The sequence below is a fragment of the Convolutriloba macropyga genome, chromosome 2, assembly GCF_964194025.1.
Source record: "Convolutriloba macropyga chromosome 2, txConMacr16.3, whole genome shotgun sequence".
NCBI lineage: Eukaryota > Metazoa > Xenacoelomorpha > Acoela > Convolutidae > Convolutriloba > Convolutriloba macropyga.
This window is the reverse complement of record NC_134469.1, coordinates 72147258-72167529: the sequence shown is the minus strand read 5'-3', so window position 1 is coordinate 72167529 and position 20272 is coordinate 72147258. Positions and strand designations below refer to the sequence as shown.

The 20272-nt window shown below is 32.9% G+C and overlaps 1 protein-coding gene across 1 annotated transcript in view; it reads left to right on the top strand.

The window, feature by feature from the left end:
* Positions 1 to 20272, top strand: part of LOC142334989 (cGMP-dependent 3',5'-cyclic phosphodiesterase-like) — a 51821-nt gene that overhangs the window by 14469 nt on the left and 17080 nt on the right. Inside the window, exons 2-5 of the mRNA XM_075383317.1 lie at positions 1701 to 1770; positions 8502 to 8591; positions 9030 to 9124; positions 11832 to 12064. Coding sequence (XP_075239432.1) covers positions 1701 to 1770; positions 8502 to 8591; positions 9030 to 9124; positions 11832 to 12064 — 488 coding nt within the window. The remainder of the gene's footprint in view (positions 1 to 1700; positions 1771 to 8501; positions 8592 to 9029; positions 9125 to 11831; positions 12065 to 20272) is intronic.

The window sequence follows — 20272 nt, the reverse complement described above, 5'->3', positions numbered from 1 at the left end:
CACCCTAAGTGCTAAAATGAATGACCGTACAAACAAGCTGTCATTTGGAGCAAACCAAAAAACAAATATAATGCAAAACTGTTTTTCAAAAAAAGCAATCGACTGGTATAACGATTTGCCTCTCACATTGAGACGGAATATCCCTAAAAAGCGGGCTCTCAAAACTACAATAAAAAATCATTTCTGGAATGAGTTTCTAAAAGACCCAACGGTTTCAGAATTGAATTCTAATCTCAATTCTTTCAAGTTCAATTTTAATTTGATTTAGTTTTAGGGCGTGTTTTATTCTTCTATGAAATGTTAATTGGAGGATTAGCATTTTTTAAAATATTCTCTTTTCTCGAAAATGTTAATTGTAGAATTAGCATTTTAAAAAATTTTTTTCTCAATTATAATTCATCTCTCTTAATTTGTCGATATTTTAGCACATTGTAAATTTAATACAATTTTAAACTTTCAAAATATGTGACGTTTGTTTCATTTATACTTCTTAACACTACATTGCCTTTAAACTATGTTCTGTATTTTATAGTTCATACTCAAAGGAATTAACAATGTTTTTCTTTTTTTTTCTTTCTTTTTTCTTTTTTCAAGTACAGTTAAGCAGTGGCTTTTCGGACAATAATCGTCTCTTGTTTTGTTCCGTTTTCTTTTTATCCTTCCTCTGTCGTCTGAACAATTCGTCAAACATCCAATCCTCTTTTGTACGTACAATTATATGCTTCACTTCCTTCTCTTTATTAGCTGCTGTATCATGTTTCCGAAAGATCACAGAGTCGAAAACAAAACACGGGCTCAAAATGCGTTATTAGATATTTCTGCATAGATTTTGACTATGTATAAAAATTTACGGGTTGATTAAATTCTCGGCTGTGTGTAATTATAGACGAATTGATTTTTTTCGCGAGACGTACCACCTGCGAGACAGGAAATTAAGTCCATATCATAACATGGAATCATTTTTACCTGCCTGGGAGATGGGATTTTCTTTGAAGCCCACCCCCTCCCCTTCCCCTCGCCACAAACGCACACCCTGAATCGCTTCCGCCCATCTTTCACCACAACACAGCATCCACTGAGGCGGTAATCACTTATACATGAGGCATCAGTTTATTTTTACCCTGAAACCTCAAATTGCCCAAAATTTGGGTTTGATGTCGGTATTTAATTTAACGCTAATCAAATGCAAATGAAAGTTTTAAAAAACTATAAGTCCAATTTTACGTACGTGCAAACGTGTGCTTAATTAGAGCCAAGTTTTGCTCATTTATTTACTGATCATGTATAAGTTGATGATTTTTGCAAGATTTTTCATTCTTTGATCACTAGGAGAAGTTGTTGCTATGATCATAAATTAAAATGGTCATCTTGGTTTTGTAATCGTGACCATGGTTGCTAGCAAACTAGCGCTTCATTTTCAATTCGTTTTGATCATTTAGATATGCAACAGAAGTCGAGAATGAAAAGCCTTGCAGACCTCTAGAATCTTTTGCTCCAAAACGCTCTCTTTATCATTCCAACTTTGTTTCAATTTCTAATAAATTCGCTTAAATTTATCTGAACTCTGTGAATCGTCGAAGACAGTAGGAAGAGTCCGGAAATTAAGGCCTGGGAGCTATTTGAAACATCGCTGTTGTTGCAGTTGTAGTTTGGCGATGTTTGTCAGTGTTTTTGTTTATTTGTTTGTTTGTTTGTTTCAGAGACAAAAGGCTGCGGCTGGAGAGAACAAGTTCCGGCCACAATGTGGAAGCGGCTAAAAAGGGATTAGAGGTAGTACATGCACAAAAGAAACTTCTCTTTTTTCAACTTACTCCCCCAATCTCTTACTCTAGTTAGTAATACCCAACCCCCCCCCCCGCCCCATCCCCATTCCTCTCCTTCGCATACATGCCTTTATTGTATCCGCACACAAAGGCTATTTGCTTTATTCTATTATTTACTCTGCCTCCCCTCTCGTGATATTTGTATGGTGTATAGGCAATAACAGTGGGTAGTTTTAGCAACACAACAGGGAATAGAGCACCCCGTTTGCGCCCCCTTTTCCACTTTTGATCATATTTTATCAATAATACTTAATGCTTTGATATTCGCGTGCATTTACAAGCAGCTATAGTGAGTTGCTATGTTCCAAAATACGTTTCAAAAAAGCGAATAAAGGCAAAATAAGAACAAGCTAGTCGTGCAAAGTCCGCATCTCTGCTTCAAAGATTAAAACAACACTGATTCAGTTGACGTAATGTATACTATAACATTTTATTGTTCATATAATTTGACAGTTACAACATAAGTGAATAACTCGTGATCATGCGTAGCAGTTAATACACGTTTGAACTAAAAAAATGTTCAAACTCAAGTGCCTAAATCAGCATAAGAAGATCATATTCGGAGATTGTTAGAAGTGTGATTATATGTTTTTTTTACAGATTTCACCACGCTTTTTACACGGGTAAATCATGAACTTTTTTCTTTGGGCTTATATTCTTTAAGAAATATTTTGGGCTTTTGCCAATTATAGCAACCCATCTCCGAGGGATGACACGAACCCCATTTTGAATGTATATTCATGTTAAGTGGGGGAGGGGTGATAAATTCTAGCCGCACTAAGATGAGAATGATGGGCAGGCACCTAAATTCTTACGGAATGTTTGAACTGCCGAAAAATGCCACTGTTGCTTGTTTACTTTTTTATAACTATCCATTTTTATAACTCATATATCAAATCAAGGGGCTAGAGCTAAGTGTAAAATATTGCAATATTAAATTCAAAGTGGTAGAGGAGATATACTGCAATAAGAAGTGAAAAGATTCCCTTAACTAGCTTTATTAATTACCAACTGTTATCAGTGGTAACTTTGTCGGCTTAAGAGGCGATATCAAATATGATACCAGAAAAAGTTAAAAAAAGCGTCATCCCATCCCAAAATATCTCATTAAAGCTGCTTGTATTTTGATTAATTCTAAGTAAACAGTGGAATCTGTTCGTCGAGATCCCCCTATGCTAGGTGCAGGAATAAAAATTTGAAATTAAACTTTTTAAAATTACTATCCGTTTGATTTCACCCATACGCCATTACACTTTGGACTGTCATCATTTTGTGTGGCAAAGAAAAATTCCCCGTTCGTATTTGTCAGCGGACAATTTAAAATATTACTGCAATTGGTAGGCTATCAGGCAAAGGATCGAATTTGTGCTCCTTTTCCCGTTGTTTCAGGATGCAAGAAAATTGTAAAAGAAAATGATTATTGTTCCAATGTTCTTTCAAAATGCTGGAATAAATATAAATGCGAGGACGGCTTTTTTCAGTCAAAATTTCACTTTGTTTACGCTTCGTAGAGAGAAAAAAGACACCATTTTGTAGAATTTAGGGAATAGTCTTATTTTTTAAAATAATAACAATTTTTTATAAATTAACTATTTTCATTGCAGGTTGGAAAGGGGAGCTGCTTAAAAAATGGAAAGAAAAACAAGAAAATTGTGTGTTGAAATATTAAATTATTTTAATATAAAAAATTGAATTGATTATACCTATTTCGTTCAAAACAAAAGAAAGAGAGGATTTTCTTCTATAAATAAAGTACACAAAAAACAAAAAACCAAAAAAAATCAAGTACAAAGTTCTTTCTCTTCTCATAACTCAGTTTAGGCTTTTAATTTTTAGTATTGCAAAGCATTTTTTAATTAAGCAAAGCAGAAAAACTTAATAGGTCATCAGAATAGAAAATTTAAACAATAATTTTTAATAAAGAAAAAGTAAAACAAGTCAATTTTCTTTTTCTTTGAGAAAATAATTGATCGCATGAAATTATTAATTGCCTTTTTATTAGTTCTCTGATTTCATTTGTCAGAATCCAAACCTAAAAGGACCAACTGTGATACTTCTGAATTTTTTTTTCACCTCTTTGGTGGTTTCTCCCGAACAAAGTATTTTTGAGTGAGAATTAAAGCCTCTATCGCGGAGACAGTTTAGGCATCTACGTTAAAATTCAAACAATGCTTGCATTCTTGTTTTGAAAATTGTGTATATTGAGAAGTCACAGAATTGACCAAATTTGGGATATTTGAGAAGAGAACAACAGAAAACAATGTGATGAGCGAGAAAAAATTGTCTTTATTTTATCTTCTGTTGATTATTCTTGATTCTTCAGGTAATTTTGAAAGTTTTGTTCTCCATTGGCCCCCAGCTAAGCGATAGCCTTTACTAAAGAAATTCAAGATTTTTTGAGGTTAAATTTGTTTATTTTAAAATACCTAAAAAATAAAATAAATTCGGTAAGTCGTCTCCATGAACAATAGGGGTGGCATCTACGTATAATTAATAGCCGACCTCATATTCTCAGCCGGCTATCATAGCGCTCCTATTTATTTTTACAATTCAAAGAATTTGAATTGTATTGGGCGCTGTCTTTTTTTAAGATCTGTTTACACATTTTCATGATTTTTGAAGTCAAATTGGCGTAGTGATTTTGGTCACGCCGAAACAGGAAGTGGAGCGAAAAGGCGAGTGGTTTTGCGCCGTGAAATTTTTTCACTCTAAATTTAAAGTAGATTGAGAAAACGGTGTTTGAATAACAATTCGCTTTCTCGCTAGTGGTTTTTTGTTCACATGCGGCAATTTCATTTTAATTTTTACTGTTTGTTTTTCGATTTTTTGGATTGGATTTTTTTCTAAATGGTTTTCCCAATCCATTCATAGTCCATTCTAGGTCTAGTTTTCTATTTAGTCAATGAAAAATCTTTGAATTGTAGGCCAGGACTTGTCCTGCTCTGCTATGTTTTTTTACTTCGTCGAACAAAAAAATGTTTCGCTTTACCTCATTTTGCCGCTTTTTCAACATTTTGCGTGAAATCTTTTTGACTTCTCTAGGCTAGTTTCTCTCTTCTCTCATTCTTCTAAAAGTGATTTTCAACATCAGTTGCTCAGCAAAGCAATTCAAAATGAACAGAGCGTATAAAAATTGAAGTCAGAAGTAGAAACGGGATAAACCCATAAAGCCCAATTTTAGATGCCCGCTATTTGAACGTCGTTCCTATAAGTATTAGTTGCCTCTCTCTAATGCTTATTGGTATTGATAGTAGCCCCTGTAGCCTCTCTCTAAGAAACAGAAGTATGTTCAACTACGAAATGCCATCAAAATAAATCGGACTTAAAAAATGCTTTGGTACAAAAATCTTTTTTTTTCAATATCTATTCTTTCAATCCCAATCATGCTCTTTGGAATCAACGGTGGCTATTTTCCGGCAATCTGCCGGGTATGTTTAATTGCTATTTCCCATAAGAACCCAAAAGTTATATGAGTTAATTATAAAGAAAGACTACTCAAAAAATCATATCTGAAACATTTGGAGAATATCTGTCGTTTTCATAAGTTGGCAGTTTTCTTAGCATTGTCAAATTTTGGGCATTCCAAAAGATTAGTTTCAACTTTATAATTTTTCGTGATTGTAAGTGTTTCAGACTTACGCAACTAACCGATTCTTCTGCATAGGTGAACCATGATGCCCAATATCAAAAAATTTTTTGATAAAATTGATTTTAAAAAAAGTTACGCAATAGAATTAATAAAGTCAGTACAGGATCTCAAGATCTGGTCGACAACGATTAATTGCACCCCTAACGAAAAATAGAGCATGCCTATCAATCGTTGCCAACAAAACCAAATAAGTGCAAAAATCCAATCTATAATAATGACAAGGTATATATAGATATTCTAGGCATTCAAGATTTGAGGTTTGGAGTGCATGTTGATTGATGATTGCTTTTTGAAAAAACTCTGTCTGTCCTCATGTAATTTCTCTTGTTGACTAGGATTCTAGTATCGCAAGAGAAAAAAAAGAATTGTTTTCTTTTTACGGAAGATTCATTCTTTTCAATTCTTTTCGCCAACAGAAAGTTGAGCTTATAAACAGCCTCGTGAACAGCACATTTTTGACAAGACTCAAAATTGTTCGATTTTACATTTAAAAAGTTACGAAAAATCTAGTGGCCGATATACTATCGAAAATAGTAAAAAAATAAACTTAAAGTGCACCAAAATAGTTTAAAATGCGCGATAGTTTATTTGTAATTAGTTTTGATCGATGGAATTCTCCAATTTGTTTAGTTTAACTCAAAATATGTAATGATTCAATGTAATTCGTTACTCTCGGTGTGTTGATCTGAGAGGCACGAAAATATCATAAACACAAATATTCAAAAAGAATCATGTAATAATAAGGTTGGCTGCAATCAAATTGAAAAAAAAAATAATATATTTCGGTAAAATCTTTGGAGTTTTTATGCAAATCGTTCTTCTGTGCCCTTTACTTGCTCCCTAACTTGTGCTTCAGCCATTATAATATAATCACATCGTTTGTGTCGTCGAATCGATAAAAATATTCTATCAACTAACCCTCATAAACTTTTGGTTGTAGATCAGGAAACTAGACCAATAATATTCTTCGTTTCACTTAAAAACAGATTAATAATAAGGAATGCAAGATACTGTAATTACAACCAGCTTGATAGTCACCAGGTTAGGGGAAAATCAAGTTTCAGTAATTAAAATTTCTCGAAAAGTCTCCATCCTGAAGGGTAACTTTTGTACTTGAATCTTTTCATTGCTTCCCCTTCCAAAAAGTTTCCACTTCTCCAGAAATGGATTTTTCCATGGTGAATAGTTAGTGAGACCGTTCAACTGCGACAAAAAGTTTCTGAATCGGGTTACTCTGTTAAATTATCTGGCTGGTTTTAAAGAACTTTTTGTCTGATCTGGTCTATGCACAACCAGAAGTTTGTGACAGTGGTCTGAGGCATTCATAGAAGTTAAAGCAAATAAAAAATTTTTAAGCATAATTAGGTCGTTAAAAATTCCTAGATAACTGAGTGGACACAGGCGAATGAGGTTCTCATGTATTCTTGTCACGCATGTTCGAGCGGTAAATTATTTATTTTAAACCTGATCTTCGTAACCGTTCCAAGCCTTGAAGTTAATGTAGTGCTGGGTTCTATAAATTTAACGGATAAAAAACCGCAGAGAGTATGCATGTGTTTACCAATGTGCAATTGACAGTGTCCTTTCTGGTGCGGGGTATTACTCTTTGCAGATGATTCAATTTCTTGCTTTTAATTTGTTTTCGGTCTTTAATTTGTTTTCAGTTTTTAAGATCAATGTCATTTGCAAATAACTCTACTGATTAAGCATAGGTATTTTTGAGTAAGAACTAGAGCATGCTGAATTTGTCAAAATTGAAGTTTATTAATCCCTGATGTCCCCATTTGAGATTTGTAAGAAAGTTGAATAACTCTACAATTATAAATTTCTGTTGGTGGTTAACCAGATATGAAGCGAAAAAATTTCTAAGATTTTTAATCAAACCCAAAACCAGCAAGCTTTTGATGAATAATGAAATTAATCGCATCAAATGCTTGATATCCAAATAAAAAGTTATAGGGGTTGACTTCTCATCTAAAGCTTCATATATGTTATCACAGTATAGTAACAATTGGGTTACTGTTGAATGCTTTGCCGAAAACCATGTTGCTCAATGCAAAGGACGCTTCTGTTCGACTGCCTTCTTAAATTGTTTGAAAACTGTTCTTTCAAATATTATAGAAATTGCGCAGATCCTTGCAATTGGTCGGTAATTTTTAATTTCCGTTTTGCTAGCATTTTTGCGATTAGGACGCACTTGTACGTCTTTCCGAATATTGGGAAATTGACAAACGTTAATAATCCATCCAAATATATATAAGATACTGTTTATTACGGACAGCGCAGAGGTTTATAAAGTGTGATGGTGTTATCTGATCATTGTTTTAGGCAGAACAATGTCCTTCAATAAAAACTGAAGAAAAATGCTCGTTGAAACATTTCCAGTTTTGTTAAGAACTTGTTAAATCTTGACCTTTATTTCTTTTTTCTCGGGAAAGCCTGTTCTTGGTTAACCCTGCGGAAAAAGTTGTGTACATCACTACTTCTGCAAACACAGGACCACTTGAAAAAATTTTGTTTGTCATTCGGCAACGAAAAATTAAATGCAAAACTGTTGAAAAAGTTTGATTCAATATTGTTGATTTATTTAACTCAAAAGCTGATCTCCTTATCTTGATAATAATAGAGAAATTCTGCAATATTTTCTACAGACAGGTCGAACCACAACAATGCAGCAATAATCTAATAGAAAACCTGAGAAAAATTTAGTTTTCGGTGAAATTTAATAAATCAGGAATTGAAACACTATAATTTTGTATGCAATGATCACCAAAGCGAATCGAAGAGGGCAATTAATCAGTTGGGTTAAAAATGGGCATAAATTACTTATAACGATCACATTTGAAATTTTCCATTATCAATATTTCCTTGAAAGCATTCCCTAGCTTTCCTTTTGGATTTGAATTCTAGACGTCGACTCTGTTGTTTCTGTTGGCGAAATTTGTAAGCTTAGAATAGTTAGGCAAGTTTTTGATCCACCTGAGAAATGTTGTTGAGAAGGATGACAATTTTTCCCTTTTTGTTTCCAGGAGGGCTGTCTGCGTTTGAGTGAGGCAATCTCATTTGAGCAGTTCTATGACATCATTACGGACACCCTTCGACTCATACTCGACAATGTCGTAAGTTTCACGTTCAACCTCATTCTCTCTTACACAAACTAGAGCAAGCCACTCTTTATGCTAGCCCCCTCCAAATTCAGTGGGGAGGCAACCGATTGACCTAAATAAACCTAAAGGCGGCGGTATAATAAATTTAGCTATTGTCTGTAATATAACAATTTTATCTTGACGTTGTTCAATGACTTTGTACTTTATTCGATTATAAAGGTAATCCGCGAGAAATAAAAGAAAATATAACAACAATTTCTCTCAACACTTTGATGTCTAGAGCACCGGAACATCGATATTGATATTAAATCAATTCATCCAATTTCAAGCAGCGAGGAGCAAAAACTTCAGGTTCCTTAATGCAGAAGAGTTTGAAATTTGTTGAATGAAAAACATTAGTAAGAACAAATAAAAGGTCTACAAAAATGGAACCAATTTTGCGTATTTTAGTCAGAGGTGCTGGTGTTCTGCCATGACGCGGCCACTGACAAACTGGTCTCCACTGGATCCGCTAACCATCCTCTCCCGGGTCACGGGATATGCAAGTGAGTTCTAATCATAAACAGAAGCAGCATTACTCTCTTAATGCGAAATAAGCCTGACTCCTGACACAGCATTTAGATTATTATGCTTTATTAACTTAAATTTCATTGTGAACCCAAACATCTTTTTTGTTCCGACCCCACTTGTGGGGGGGAGGAACTATTTACTCAAATGGGTTTTTTTTGTTCCGTGAATTTTGGCCGACCAATATATTCATCGTAGAGAAATGTGCGTGGTATCATTAAAAAGCTCTTCCAGCGTAAAATTCGAAATTAAAAAGATTTTTTTGAATTTCGTTTTTTTCGAGGAGTTATCGAGGTTTAAAGTTTCATGTGAACACTGGATATTTGGTTCACTTTTGTTCACTTTTACCGTAATTTTCGTTCGAATTAACGTTTTTTCTACGAAAAATTTAATTCAAAACTAGATTTCACGCCAAAAATTAAATCAATTTTAGGTTTTTAATAGACGAAAGGAGATAATAAAGACTAGTTCTAGTCTTAGAGGGAAGTTTAATATATATAAAAAAATTCGAATTAGGTTTGGGAGCTCTTTTAGAAAATTTTCCAATTTTTTTGTTTTTTCAAGTCACCTAGAGACTACTAGACACTTTTAATATCAAAGTTCCGTTAATGAAAAACCTCTTTTACGATCAAATGAAGCCCAATGAACAAAAAATTTGTTTCGAAGGGATCGCTCATGTTTTTTTTTACTCGTATCTCAAATTTCGTAATTTCAAATGAAATTTTGATTTATTTTTTGAGGTTTTACTATAGTTTTATAATCCTATGGCATAAACTTGTTGACTAAAGGTGCAATAGATTTGCTAATGAGCATTAAGTGAACCTATCTAGTGCTGTGAGTGGACAGCTAATGGCTGTTAAGACTTTGAAAATAAATTTTCGAAAGTTTTTTAAAATTAGTAAATCATAAATTTATTTTTGTGAACTGTAAGTTCGTCTCAGTAAAAACAGGATTGAACCCCTTCATACCACTGCAACATAAGTTAATCTCATTGGCGGCTTTATCAAATAACTATTGGTTATACGTCTTCAATGCCACAAGATTTCAAATTTTAAAATTTTTTGGACATTTCGTTTTATTGGTTCATTTTGAAATCTTATCACGTCATCCTAATATTGATGGCTACATCTTCCTTTAGTGAAGACGTCCAAAGGATCATAGATAAAACTTTCTGAGAAAAAAATATGTTTTAAATGACTTCAACACTTTCTTCTTCCATTTTTCTAAAGAAATTTTGGTTTTTGCCTGTATTTGTTGTTTCTTTTCATAGTCATAAGACATATTGTGATGTCTTATTGATTACCTAGGCATCATAAACATCCTTGTATTCACATCGTGGCATAGCTGAGCGTATTCATTGAACTCCTATGAAAGCTTTTGAGTTTAATGGCTGTTAAGACTTTAAAAATATTTTTTTGTTTTTTTTTGAACATAAATCAATCTTAAGCTTATTTGCGTGGATTGTAAGTCAGTCTCGGTAATGACAGAACCGCTTTTTTTCAACATCAGCAACAATTTATCTAGTTAGCGGTTTTGTCTTCTAACTATTGGTTTTTTTGACTTCGGTGCACGATTTTTCATATGGATTTTTTTTTAGTAATTTTGGTTCCTTTTGAAATCTTATTACATTATCCTAATATTGATAGCTCCCATTGGCTTAGTGAAGACGTTCAATGGATCGTTGAAAAAGTTTTCAGAGAAAAAAGCTTATGGTTTAAATAGCTTCGACACTTTCTTCTCTCAATTTTCTACCGAACTTTTGGATTTTGCCTGTTTTTGTTGCTGTTTTCATAATCAATGACTTGTTATGTCTTATTGATAAATTTTGAATGACAAACATTCTAGTCGTCACATCATCTAGGCATAATTTAGCGTATTAAATGCCTTCCGTTGAAAGCTGTAGAATTTTTTGACTTTGATACTATGGGTTTTCTCAAAATTTTCGTGGTTTTGATGTATTTTTCTTTGCCATACGACTTATTTTGATGAGTTATTGATGTCACATGAATGAAACCTATGATTGCTATTTCATCGAGGCAGAATTTAGTGTGTTTAATTAACTTAAAATGTAGCATTTTTTAAAAAAATTCAAACATCTATTTTTGTTATCTCTTCATTTGATTGACAATTAAGTCAAAAATGTAGATGAGCTCGGGTCGGAACATCATGTGCGAACGCACATTAACGAGCCGCCTTGTTTCATTTGAACTTCAAAAGGCTAGATAGTTTTGTTCTAAGTAGGGACTTTTACATGTAGTCCATGAGTTTGATGTACACCTGAATCTAAATAAATTGAACGTAATGATTTGATTGAGACGAGATTTATTTTGAAATGAGAAACATGAACTGAGAGTTTTCGAGAAATTCAAAACTCTACGGAGCATATTGAATGGTTCGAAGTCATTTTGTGCCGAGAAACTCTGTGGTTGATTACTAAGAGGTCGATACCCGGTACCTTTGACTCAATGAAATTTAAGCGAGACATTAAAATCTACCCATTTAACGAGACTGGTCCACAGCCTGATTGGACTGGTCCACAGCCTGATGGGACTGGTCCACAGCCTGATGGGACTGGTCCACAGCCTGATGGGACTGGTTCACTCGCCTGATAAGGGTGTCCTGGTAGTTATTTAGGTATTTCTGTTTTTGCGAAAAAGTGGCTATAAGTGTTTTTGAATACGATAGGCAGACGAAGGACCTTGGCCTGAGGAAGGTGTTCCGTATTTTGGAGCCACATGACCCTCTGTGCCAGTTGCTGTCGCTGACCAATCACTTCATCCTCCCAGACGGCAACAAGGTAGTCTGCTCCCCCATACAGGACAGACACACTCGCAAGACTATCCTCTTCCTAGTCGTCATCTGCAACGAGCTCACCACCGACTCAAAGGAGAACCTCGACTACTTAGAGAAACACGTTCGTAATTAATCCAAACAACCCCCCCCCCCCCCTCATCACCCGCCTCCGTAACATTGCCATTTTGAATTCTATCCCATCTCTTCGCATTAGTTGGGTACTAGTATTATATGGAAGAGGAGGTGTGTATAACTCTTAAGATTGGGGGCCTCCCTTTGTAAGAAAAGTGTCATCTATGCAACTGGTGTTTTTGGGAGAGATACTGTTATGGCTGAACCATATGCATTCCATTCGTACCTACACTAACAATGCAGAGCAAACAAAAACAGATACAATGAGATGCAAAACGCGAGTAAATTCATCTTTTTTCTAGGCAAAATTGTTTTGTAAAAGTTCTGCTCTCAAATAGTTGATATTTCCTATATTTTTTGCCTATTTTTCTGAAAATTTTGGGTGTCACAACTTTGTTATTGGCGGAATTTATTTTCATTTTAGCATCACGAGACACATTTTTTGCCACCTTTTCTACCGTTAAAACAAATTGACTAAGGACAGCCTACGGCTGATTATTATGGTTCAGCAATTTTTAGAAAGAGGGTTTTTCAAATGAAGCAGTTTTCCAATCCTAAAATAATAATTGAACAGAACTTGAAATCCGTAGGAAAATTTTTAATGGTTCTGAAATGCTGCCTATTTTTGTACTGACGACCGTTAAGTTAAAGTGAGCAGTTGAGTATTATTGGTTGAGTAAGTTTTGATTTTTGGGTATCTTTGTACAAAACCTTGCTGAAATAAATAGCAGTGTTTGCTAGATTTTCACTAAAACCATATTAACAAGGTTGACATCTGAAAAGTGTTCAGAAATATTCTTTCAATTTTAGTTTCTGTATTTAGGCTGTTTTTGCTATTTTTAAATTGTCGCTTCAATTCACACCAATGAACTTTCTGCATGTTTTTGTTTTTGAAAGTTGCAATTTTTTGAAAAGTAGATATCAATACCTTTGAAATCAAACAACGTAGAAGAGACCAAAAAATTTCATTATTTTCTCACCGATCAAATTTTTGTCACTCTTATTCTTTTTGTTGTTTTGAACTCGGAATTTGCAATAATGCGCTTAATTTTTGAATGTTAGGCGCAATTTTGATATCTTCTAAAATAATATAGAACACACAATTATTTTTAAACTGTAGTTCTATTCAGAATTGGAGTTTATAATGTCCGCCCTCATCTATTATAAAGTTTTTGGATTGTTTTGGTATGCTGTCTTTTCTTAAGATCTATTCGCATTTTTTTCTGATTTTTCATGTCAATGAGAAGTCAAATTAAGTGGCGATTTTAATCTTGCTGAAGTAGTAAAGGAGCGAAAAATCGAATAAGACTGAGGCGTAATTTTTTCTCGAACTCGCTTTAAAGTGGAGTGAGATTTTGATGTTCGAACAAATTTTCTGTTTTTCCGAAGAAATTTTTAAGTGCGCCAATTTGACTTCTGGTTTCACTGATTCTTCGCTTGACTGCTATTAAAATTAAACATATGTGTTCAAATTGCGCCTGTTTACAACTGCTTGAATTCATCAATGAGCAGCTATAGTTTTTAAGACTTGACAATCTTTAGTAGTCATAAAATAGTAGTGATTTTGCTTCCTTTTTAAATGTTACTCTAGTCCTATCGCCTAATAATCACCTAATATCATTAATGACAGGTCCTGTTGGTTGCTAATGTCACATTAAAGAACCTACTTTTAGCGAATGTTCGACTTTTTTGATTTTTGGAAATTTTCGTTTTCCCACTATTTAATCGCTTCTGGGAAATTTCTTATAGGTTGCTAATTAATGTTTACTTGTGATGTATTCATTCTGAAGCTTTGATTTTTTTTTTACTTGGTCGCTAATTGTTTTCAAGAAAAATTTGTTAATTTTTTAAAACTCGTTCCTTTTTCGACTTTTTATTGTCACTTTGTTGTCTTATCTCCGAGTTTCAATAATGACAGCTCTTATCAGTTGCTATGTATGAATGAATAAATTTTATCAATTATACGCTGTTCGTTTTCAAAAGCATTTTTAAAAATATCGCTTGTGTGTTTTGTACTTGCTGCTGTCTAATCACTTATTCTCAATAATGACAGGTCTCGTTGGTTGCTAATGAAGATTTGTTTAAATAAATTTTTTTTGAGTGCTTAGGCAATGCTTTCGGCGTCTTTAATTCTCGTAATGATCAAAAAGTAGAAGCCAATTCTTTCGTTTTTGTAGAAATTGGTTCTATTTCTTATTAAGAAATTGTGGAATTTGGTTCTATTTTTTCTTAGGCTTTTTTTTGTTTTTCTTGTGGTTTTTTCGCTGACAATAAAAGAAGATTCCTCATTTGTCTTTTAGTGCAGGGTGTTTTCGGTCAATTTAATTGCGTCAATTTCTAGACATTGGTTTTTCACTTTCAAAATTTTTCATTGACAAGCCCGTTTGTTTTAGATGAATTGATGTCAATTTTCTAATTTCTTCCTAAATCCTTAGTTTTGCCTCAATTTTGAGTTGTTTGCTTTTGATTCACACTAAGTTTTTGTTTTATGTAGCAATATAAGTATGCGTAGGGTCTGTATTTTCATGAAGTGTTGAAAATTTATTGCTTCGTATTGAAGAATGACATTTTCTAATTGTTTTTAGGTTTCTTATTTAATTTTGCTTATATAGGGTCATGGGTTTTTTTGCTTGATTTTAACAAGCTACTTCAATTTGGTTCTTTTAATTATTAGTTAACATCTGTAATTTTTATTAGAATTGATACATTGGCAGCCTCCTTTATTGGTATTGGTTGCTCTTTAACCTATCATTGAGAATCAGGAGCATGTCTGTCTAACAACGAAATGAAATAAAATAGTTCAATTTTCAGTATTTTCTATTTCTTTCTGTTTTTCATTCCAATCTGGGTTATGGCTATATTTTAAAATAGCAGCAATGCAAATAAATGGATGAAGTTAATCAGTTTTCTTAGTTGCCTATGTGTCCATATCTCTAGTTGATTTTCTTTGTTTTCCGCTGCAAAATTAACTTTAGCAAATTTGGGTACCTTTTATACATTCTTTGGCTGTTCATTATCTAATTAAAATGATTTTTCGCGGTCGCTAAACATTACTACATTTTTTATCAGTTTAGTTCTGGATCTATTGGAGCATACAATTGCTCCCAGTAATTCTATTTGGCAGACATATCAGGCTATATAGCCTTACTTTTTCTTATCTATAGTCAACGATTCGTTGGTAAGAGAAAGAATATTTTGCTGCTAATTGACGGAGGAACAAATGACCGAACGTATTTTGCGATTCTGACAATTTTTCTTCTAATGTTCGCTGTTTGAGCTTATATTGTAGTTTTTCATATTTGACCGTATCACTAAATAGATTTGAACAAAAAGGAACAATTAAACCGAAATTTGTACTCAAGTTCTAATTTTTCGGCCTTATAAATGGTTTGTTTTTGCTTAGAATCTGAAATTATTGAAAGCGTTCAATATTGAAAATTTTATCTGTTTCAATGTGAATCGTTCCGTCCCACTTTAATGGGGGCAGGAACTATATACTCAAATGGTTTTTTTGCTCTGTCAATTTTGCCCGATCGATATATTCATCATAGAGAGCTGTGAGTGGTATCATTTGAAAACCCGTCCGGCGTAGAATTTGGAATTAATTTTTTTTGATTTCCGCTTTTTTCGGGAGTTAAGATAGATAGATTTCCTTTGTTTTTAGTGCAAAAAATATGTGCATGACGAAACGAAATTTACAAAACCCACACAAGAGGGATACTTTGGTTTAAGGCAAAGACGGAATAACCCTAAAAATACTAAAACATGGCCAAAATTGAAAAATTCGAAATGGGAACATTTTTATAGAAATTGGTAACAGATGGAAACCTGAGTTGTGAATAGGCTAAATATTGTATATATGGAAAATTTTCTATTTAATTTTCTAAGATTCTAGAATTATTTGAATTGCGGTCTCAGACAAATGTAAATACATATTCATTTTATAGTTTAACAATTTCTGAAACAGTTCAAACCTGACAATGTACGTAAAATTTGAAGACGTTAGTATTAAATATCAGATTTGATTTTGATTTGACAAAATAGTTTCTTCATCCTTTGCTTTTATTCACATTTTCCGGAATTTTTGCCTTTATTTTTGTCAGTTTTGCTAAATTACGTTAAAAATGTTTCAAAAGAGTGATGTTATTTTGTTTTCTACAGATAGAATAGTGTCAATGAAATTTTTCATCTAATTCTTTGCTCTAATTTTTGATAGTCTGCAATTTCGATAAAAAAATAAGCCTTTTATCGAAAATTGCAAGAAATAAGCTTCTTAGTAAAATTTGCTTAAATTCGCCGGCAATTAAGCCAGAAATTGCAGACTCAAATTTTTTCCCTTTGAAATTTTTCTGGTTGGAATTGTTGCAAATTTTTAGCTAAAATATCGCGGTAATTATAAAAACGGAAACAATTTTCTTTATATGAATTTTTTTCTCAGATTATCTATATCGTTTAAATTTGGAATAATTGTATGTTCAAGATGTGCGAAGATTTATAGCAAGGCTAGTTTTAGTCTGACCGTGGAGTTTTAGAATCCAAATACAATCTGGATTGTAATCATTGGCTGTCTTTTTTAAAGAAAATTATCAGCTTTTCTATGTTCATTACAGAACAGAACAATTCAAATCAAAGCTCACTAACAGCAGGTCCAGGTCCATTTGATTTCATGAGCAATTGCCAGTTAACTTATTTTTTGGTCAAGTTGCAGCTTATTTTCATCAAAGACAGAAAGAATCCTCAGATCACTTGAATTTCAATCTCTCTGGTGGCTTCTGGGATTTAAGTAAATGTTTTCTGGCTTGAAAAGTCCTAGTTTCACTAAAAATTTTGGTTTTTGGACATCTGCCAATTTTTCAGGTTTTTTTTCTGGTTTCGTCACCTAATAAAATTTTTGATTAAGCATTTATCACTTTTTTGAACTTTTATAAAAATAGCCACATTTGAACGTGTAATTTTTCAAGGAATAGGTTATGGTTTTAACGGCTTCGACGCCGTTTTCTAGAAGAATTTAACGAATGGATTTTTTCACTTTGGTCTTTGTCTTTCTGCTTGTAGTCCAAAGAGAATTTCTGAATAATAAGAGGTCTCCAACAGTATGAACCCTCTTGCTATGGAGGAACATATGAGTCTATATGAGGCTTTCAGTTGTTAGTTGGTGGTTTTCGTGACTTTACAGATGACTTTTTCAAGAAATGCAATTTTTTTAATGTATTCATCTTTTGATCTTGTTGGCTATTTTTTTACCCTGTCCCATGAATCACTGGTCACTTATCAGATTTTGGCCTCGAAAAGAGACCCAAATGGAGATATTTCTTTTGGTGAAAAAATTATTTTTCTAATAGCTTCGACAGCGGTTTTTTGCAAAATTTTTTTTTTTGATATTTGTCTTTTTGAAGTTATTTTACATCGTATAATTTCTGCTTTGAGCAGGTCTCAGTGGCATCCGTGTGGGAATAAACAAACATGTCCAGATATTTAAATTTACAGTGGATTGATTTTCAGGACTTTGAAATTAATTTCTTTTCAATAATTTTGTCTTTTGTTACCCAATCTTAATAACAAGTCAGATATCTTTTTTTTGGCTTCGAAGGAGAGCGAACTTGAATAAAGATAGTTTGTCAACCCAATTTTTGGTTTTAACAACTTTGACGCGGTTTTTTTTTTAAAAAAATTGTGTTTTTACAATTTTTTTGTCTGAGTTTCTTATTCTAAACGTATAGCAGGATCCCGAAAATCAATCGGTGACTGTTTTCATGACTTGAAAAAATGTGGTTTTCAAAAAAATTAATTTGTAATATTTGCGTATTCTGTTCTTTTCTGTCTTATTTTCGTTATTTACTTCTTTTTAATTACAAATCACATATCACAATATTGGCGTTGGAAAAAGCACAATTGAGCATAACTAATGTATTCAATGAATTGATTATGGTTCTGACGGTTTTGACAACGGTATCGAGTTTTTTTCTTTTACTTTTTGTCTGTTTTTGTTGTTATTGTTGTGAACATATGACATTTTCCGATAAAAGAAAGTTCTCCAGGGCTTCGTTTGGAGGATTAATTGAAAATGTTTAATTATTCTAATTTATTGCTGAATGTTTTAATGACTTTGAAAATAATTGTTTTAAAAAAGCTGCTTCCTGTGTTCTTTTTTGTCTATTTTTTACCTAGTTTCATTCATTACAGGTCACATATCACGTTGCTGGCATGACAGGAAGGCCTAATTTAACATATCTGTTAGTTCAAGTGTGTTGATTGTGATTTTAACGTCTTCAATGTTTTTTTTTCGAATAAAAGACTTAAGATTTTTGTTTTGGTCTGTATTTGACGTTCTTTTTGGAAGCGCAGGAGTACATGTTCTGATCAAAGGTCTCAAGGGGTTGCTATAAACACACTTTATAGGGATTAAATTTACCCATTTTTTACTTCAATATATAGCTAATAATTTTCATGGAGTTTAAGTTAATTGTTTCTGAAATATACGAAACAATGTTTTGAACTTTGCTCTTTTCATGTCTACTTGTTACCTGGTCTCATAAATGAGTTGTCACATATCCTTCTATTGGCGCTCAAAAAACAAAAAAACCAAATTTTTTCTTAGGTAAAAGATTAAGGTTTTAACGGCTTCGATACTGTTTTTTCGCAGAATTGATTTGTTTGTTTTTTACTGTACTTTTTATTCTAATCGTATGTAAAGAATCTTTTTAATGACAGATCCCAATGTCTTCTCTTATGGAGCTATGAATGATCGTATCGCAAATGTATTAAATGTTCATGGCTAAGTATTTCATTACTTTAGAACCAATTGATTTCAAAAAAAAAATGAGTGTAAACATTGCTAGCTGCGTTTTTTTACTTGTTACCCGAGTCTCATTAAGGACTTGCAACTTTTTTCCATTGAAGAAGAGTGAACTATGTATTTGTTTAGAATAGGTTTTATCTTGCCGCTATTTAGACTTTGTTATTAAGTTTAAGTTTTTCTACAGATAGACATCGAGTTTTTGATGTTATTGTTTTGCTGTTGTCTCGTATTCTTAATATTAGAAAATCTCCTCGGTCTTCTGAACGGCATTTTTAGTCCACTGATTTAGTTTTTAGTTGATTTGGACAAATTTTTTTTATTTATACACTCGAAGAATGCTTGAATTTTTAAAAGTTTTCTATCCCATCCTCATTTGGTAGACAATCAAGCCGAAATTTGGATGAGCGGGGACGGAACATTTTATGCGAACGCACATTACGTAGCCTCATTGTTTCCTTAACGTCTCAATTTTCGTGTATCTTTAATCAATTATTAGGAACAAAACAAACTCTGTTCCTCAAATGTTTGTTTTTTTATTGTATAAAGTTCAGGTTGTTGCCTTCTTTATTTTGTTTCGAAGTTTTGTTCAAAAGGATACAAGTGTACGCATTTGTCTCCTCATCTGTTTTTGGTGTTTGTTTTTTTGTTTTTTTTTGTCATTTTTTTTATTTTGTAATTTTGATCTCGACCTTTCTCCGATATTTTCGCGAGAATTTTGGCTAGAAAAACTGTTCTCACAGAAACTATTTAATTTTATTTTTTTGTTTAAATAAAAAATAGGGTACAATCATTCTATGCTGGTTTAAAATTTAAGTTAATTTTTGTGTAAGATAGGAAAAACCTAATCTAATCTTATTTCGAATAAGGTCTTGGTTTAGTTGTTTATTGATCATAAAGTAACGAAAAGATGCGCGTGAACCCTCTGGCTCTTCATTTAATTTAATTCTACTGGAAAATTTGTTTTTCAACAAGAAATATGAAATGCCTCGAAAAAAATATGAGACATTCGTTTAGTTAGAAGTTGCCAATATATTTTTAAGCTTTTCAAAATTCCTTCTCTATCATGTTTCAATGAACAGAATTTGTTCAGAGTAATAGATCGACCAGATTTTTTACCGTTATGAAATTATCAATGGTTTCATGGCGGACTGTGATTTAAAATCAGTAAATTTAAGTTTTTATTAAATTTCAGTTTATTTGGTGTCGTAAAAACAGTCGAATTTGAATTCGTATTACCGTACTTTGAGTCCCAAATCAATTCGTAAGTTCAATGAGCATAAACTGCGAAATGGTTCGATTTGTACATTTGAAAGTTACAAGCGAGCAAAATCTATGCTGTCAACGTACCATATGTGGCTATCAACAAATTTATCAGTGCAGGTCTGTCTTCGATTTTTATAAG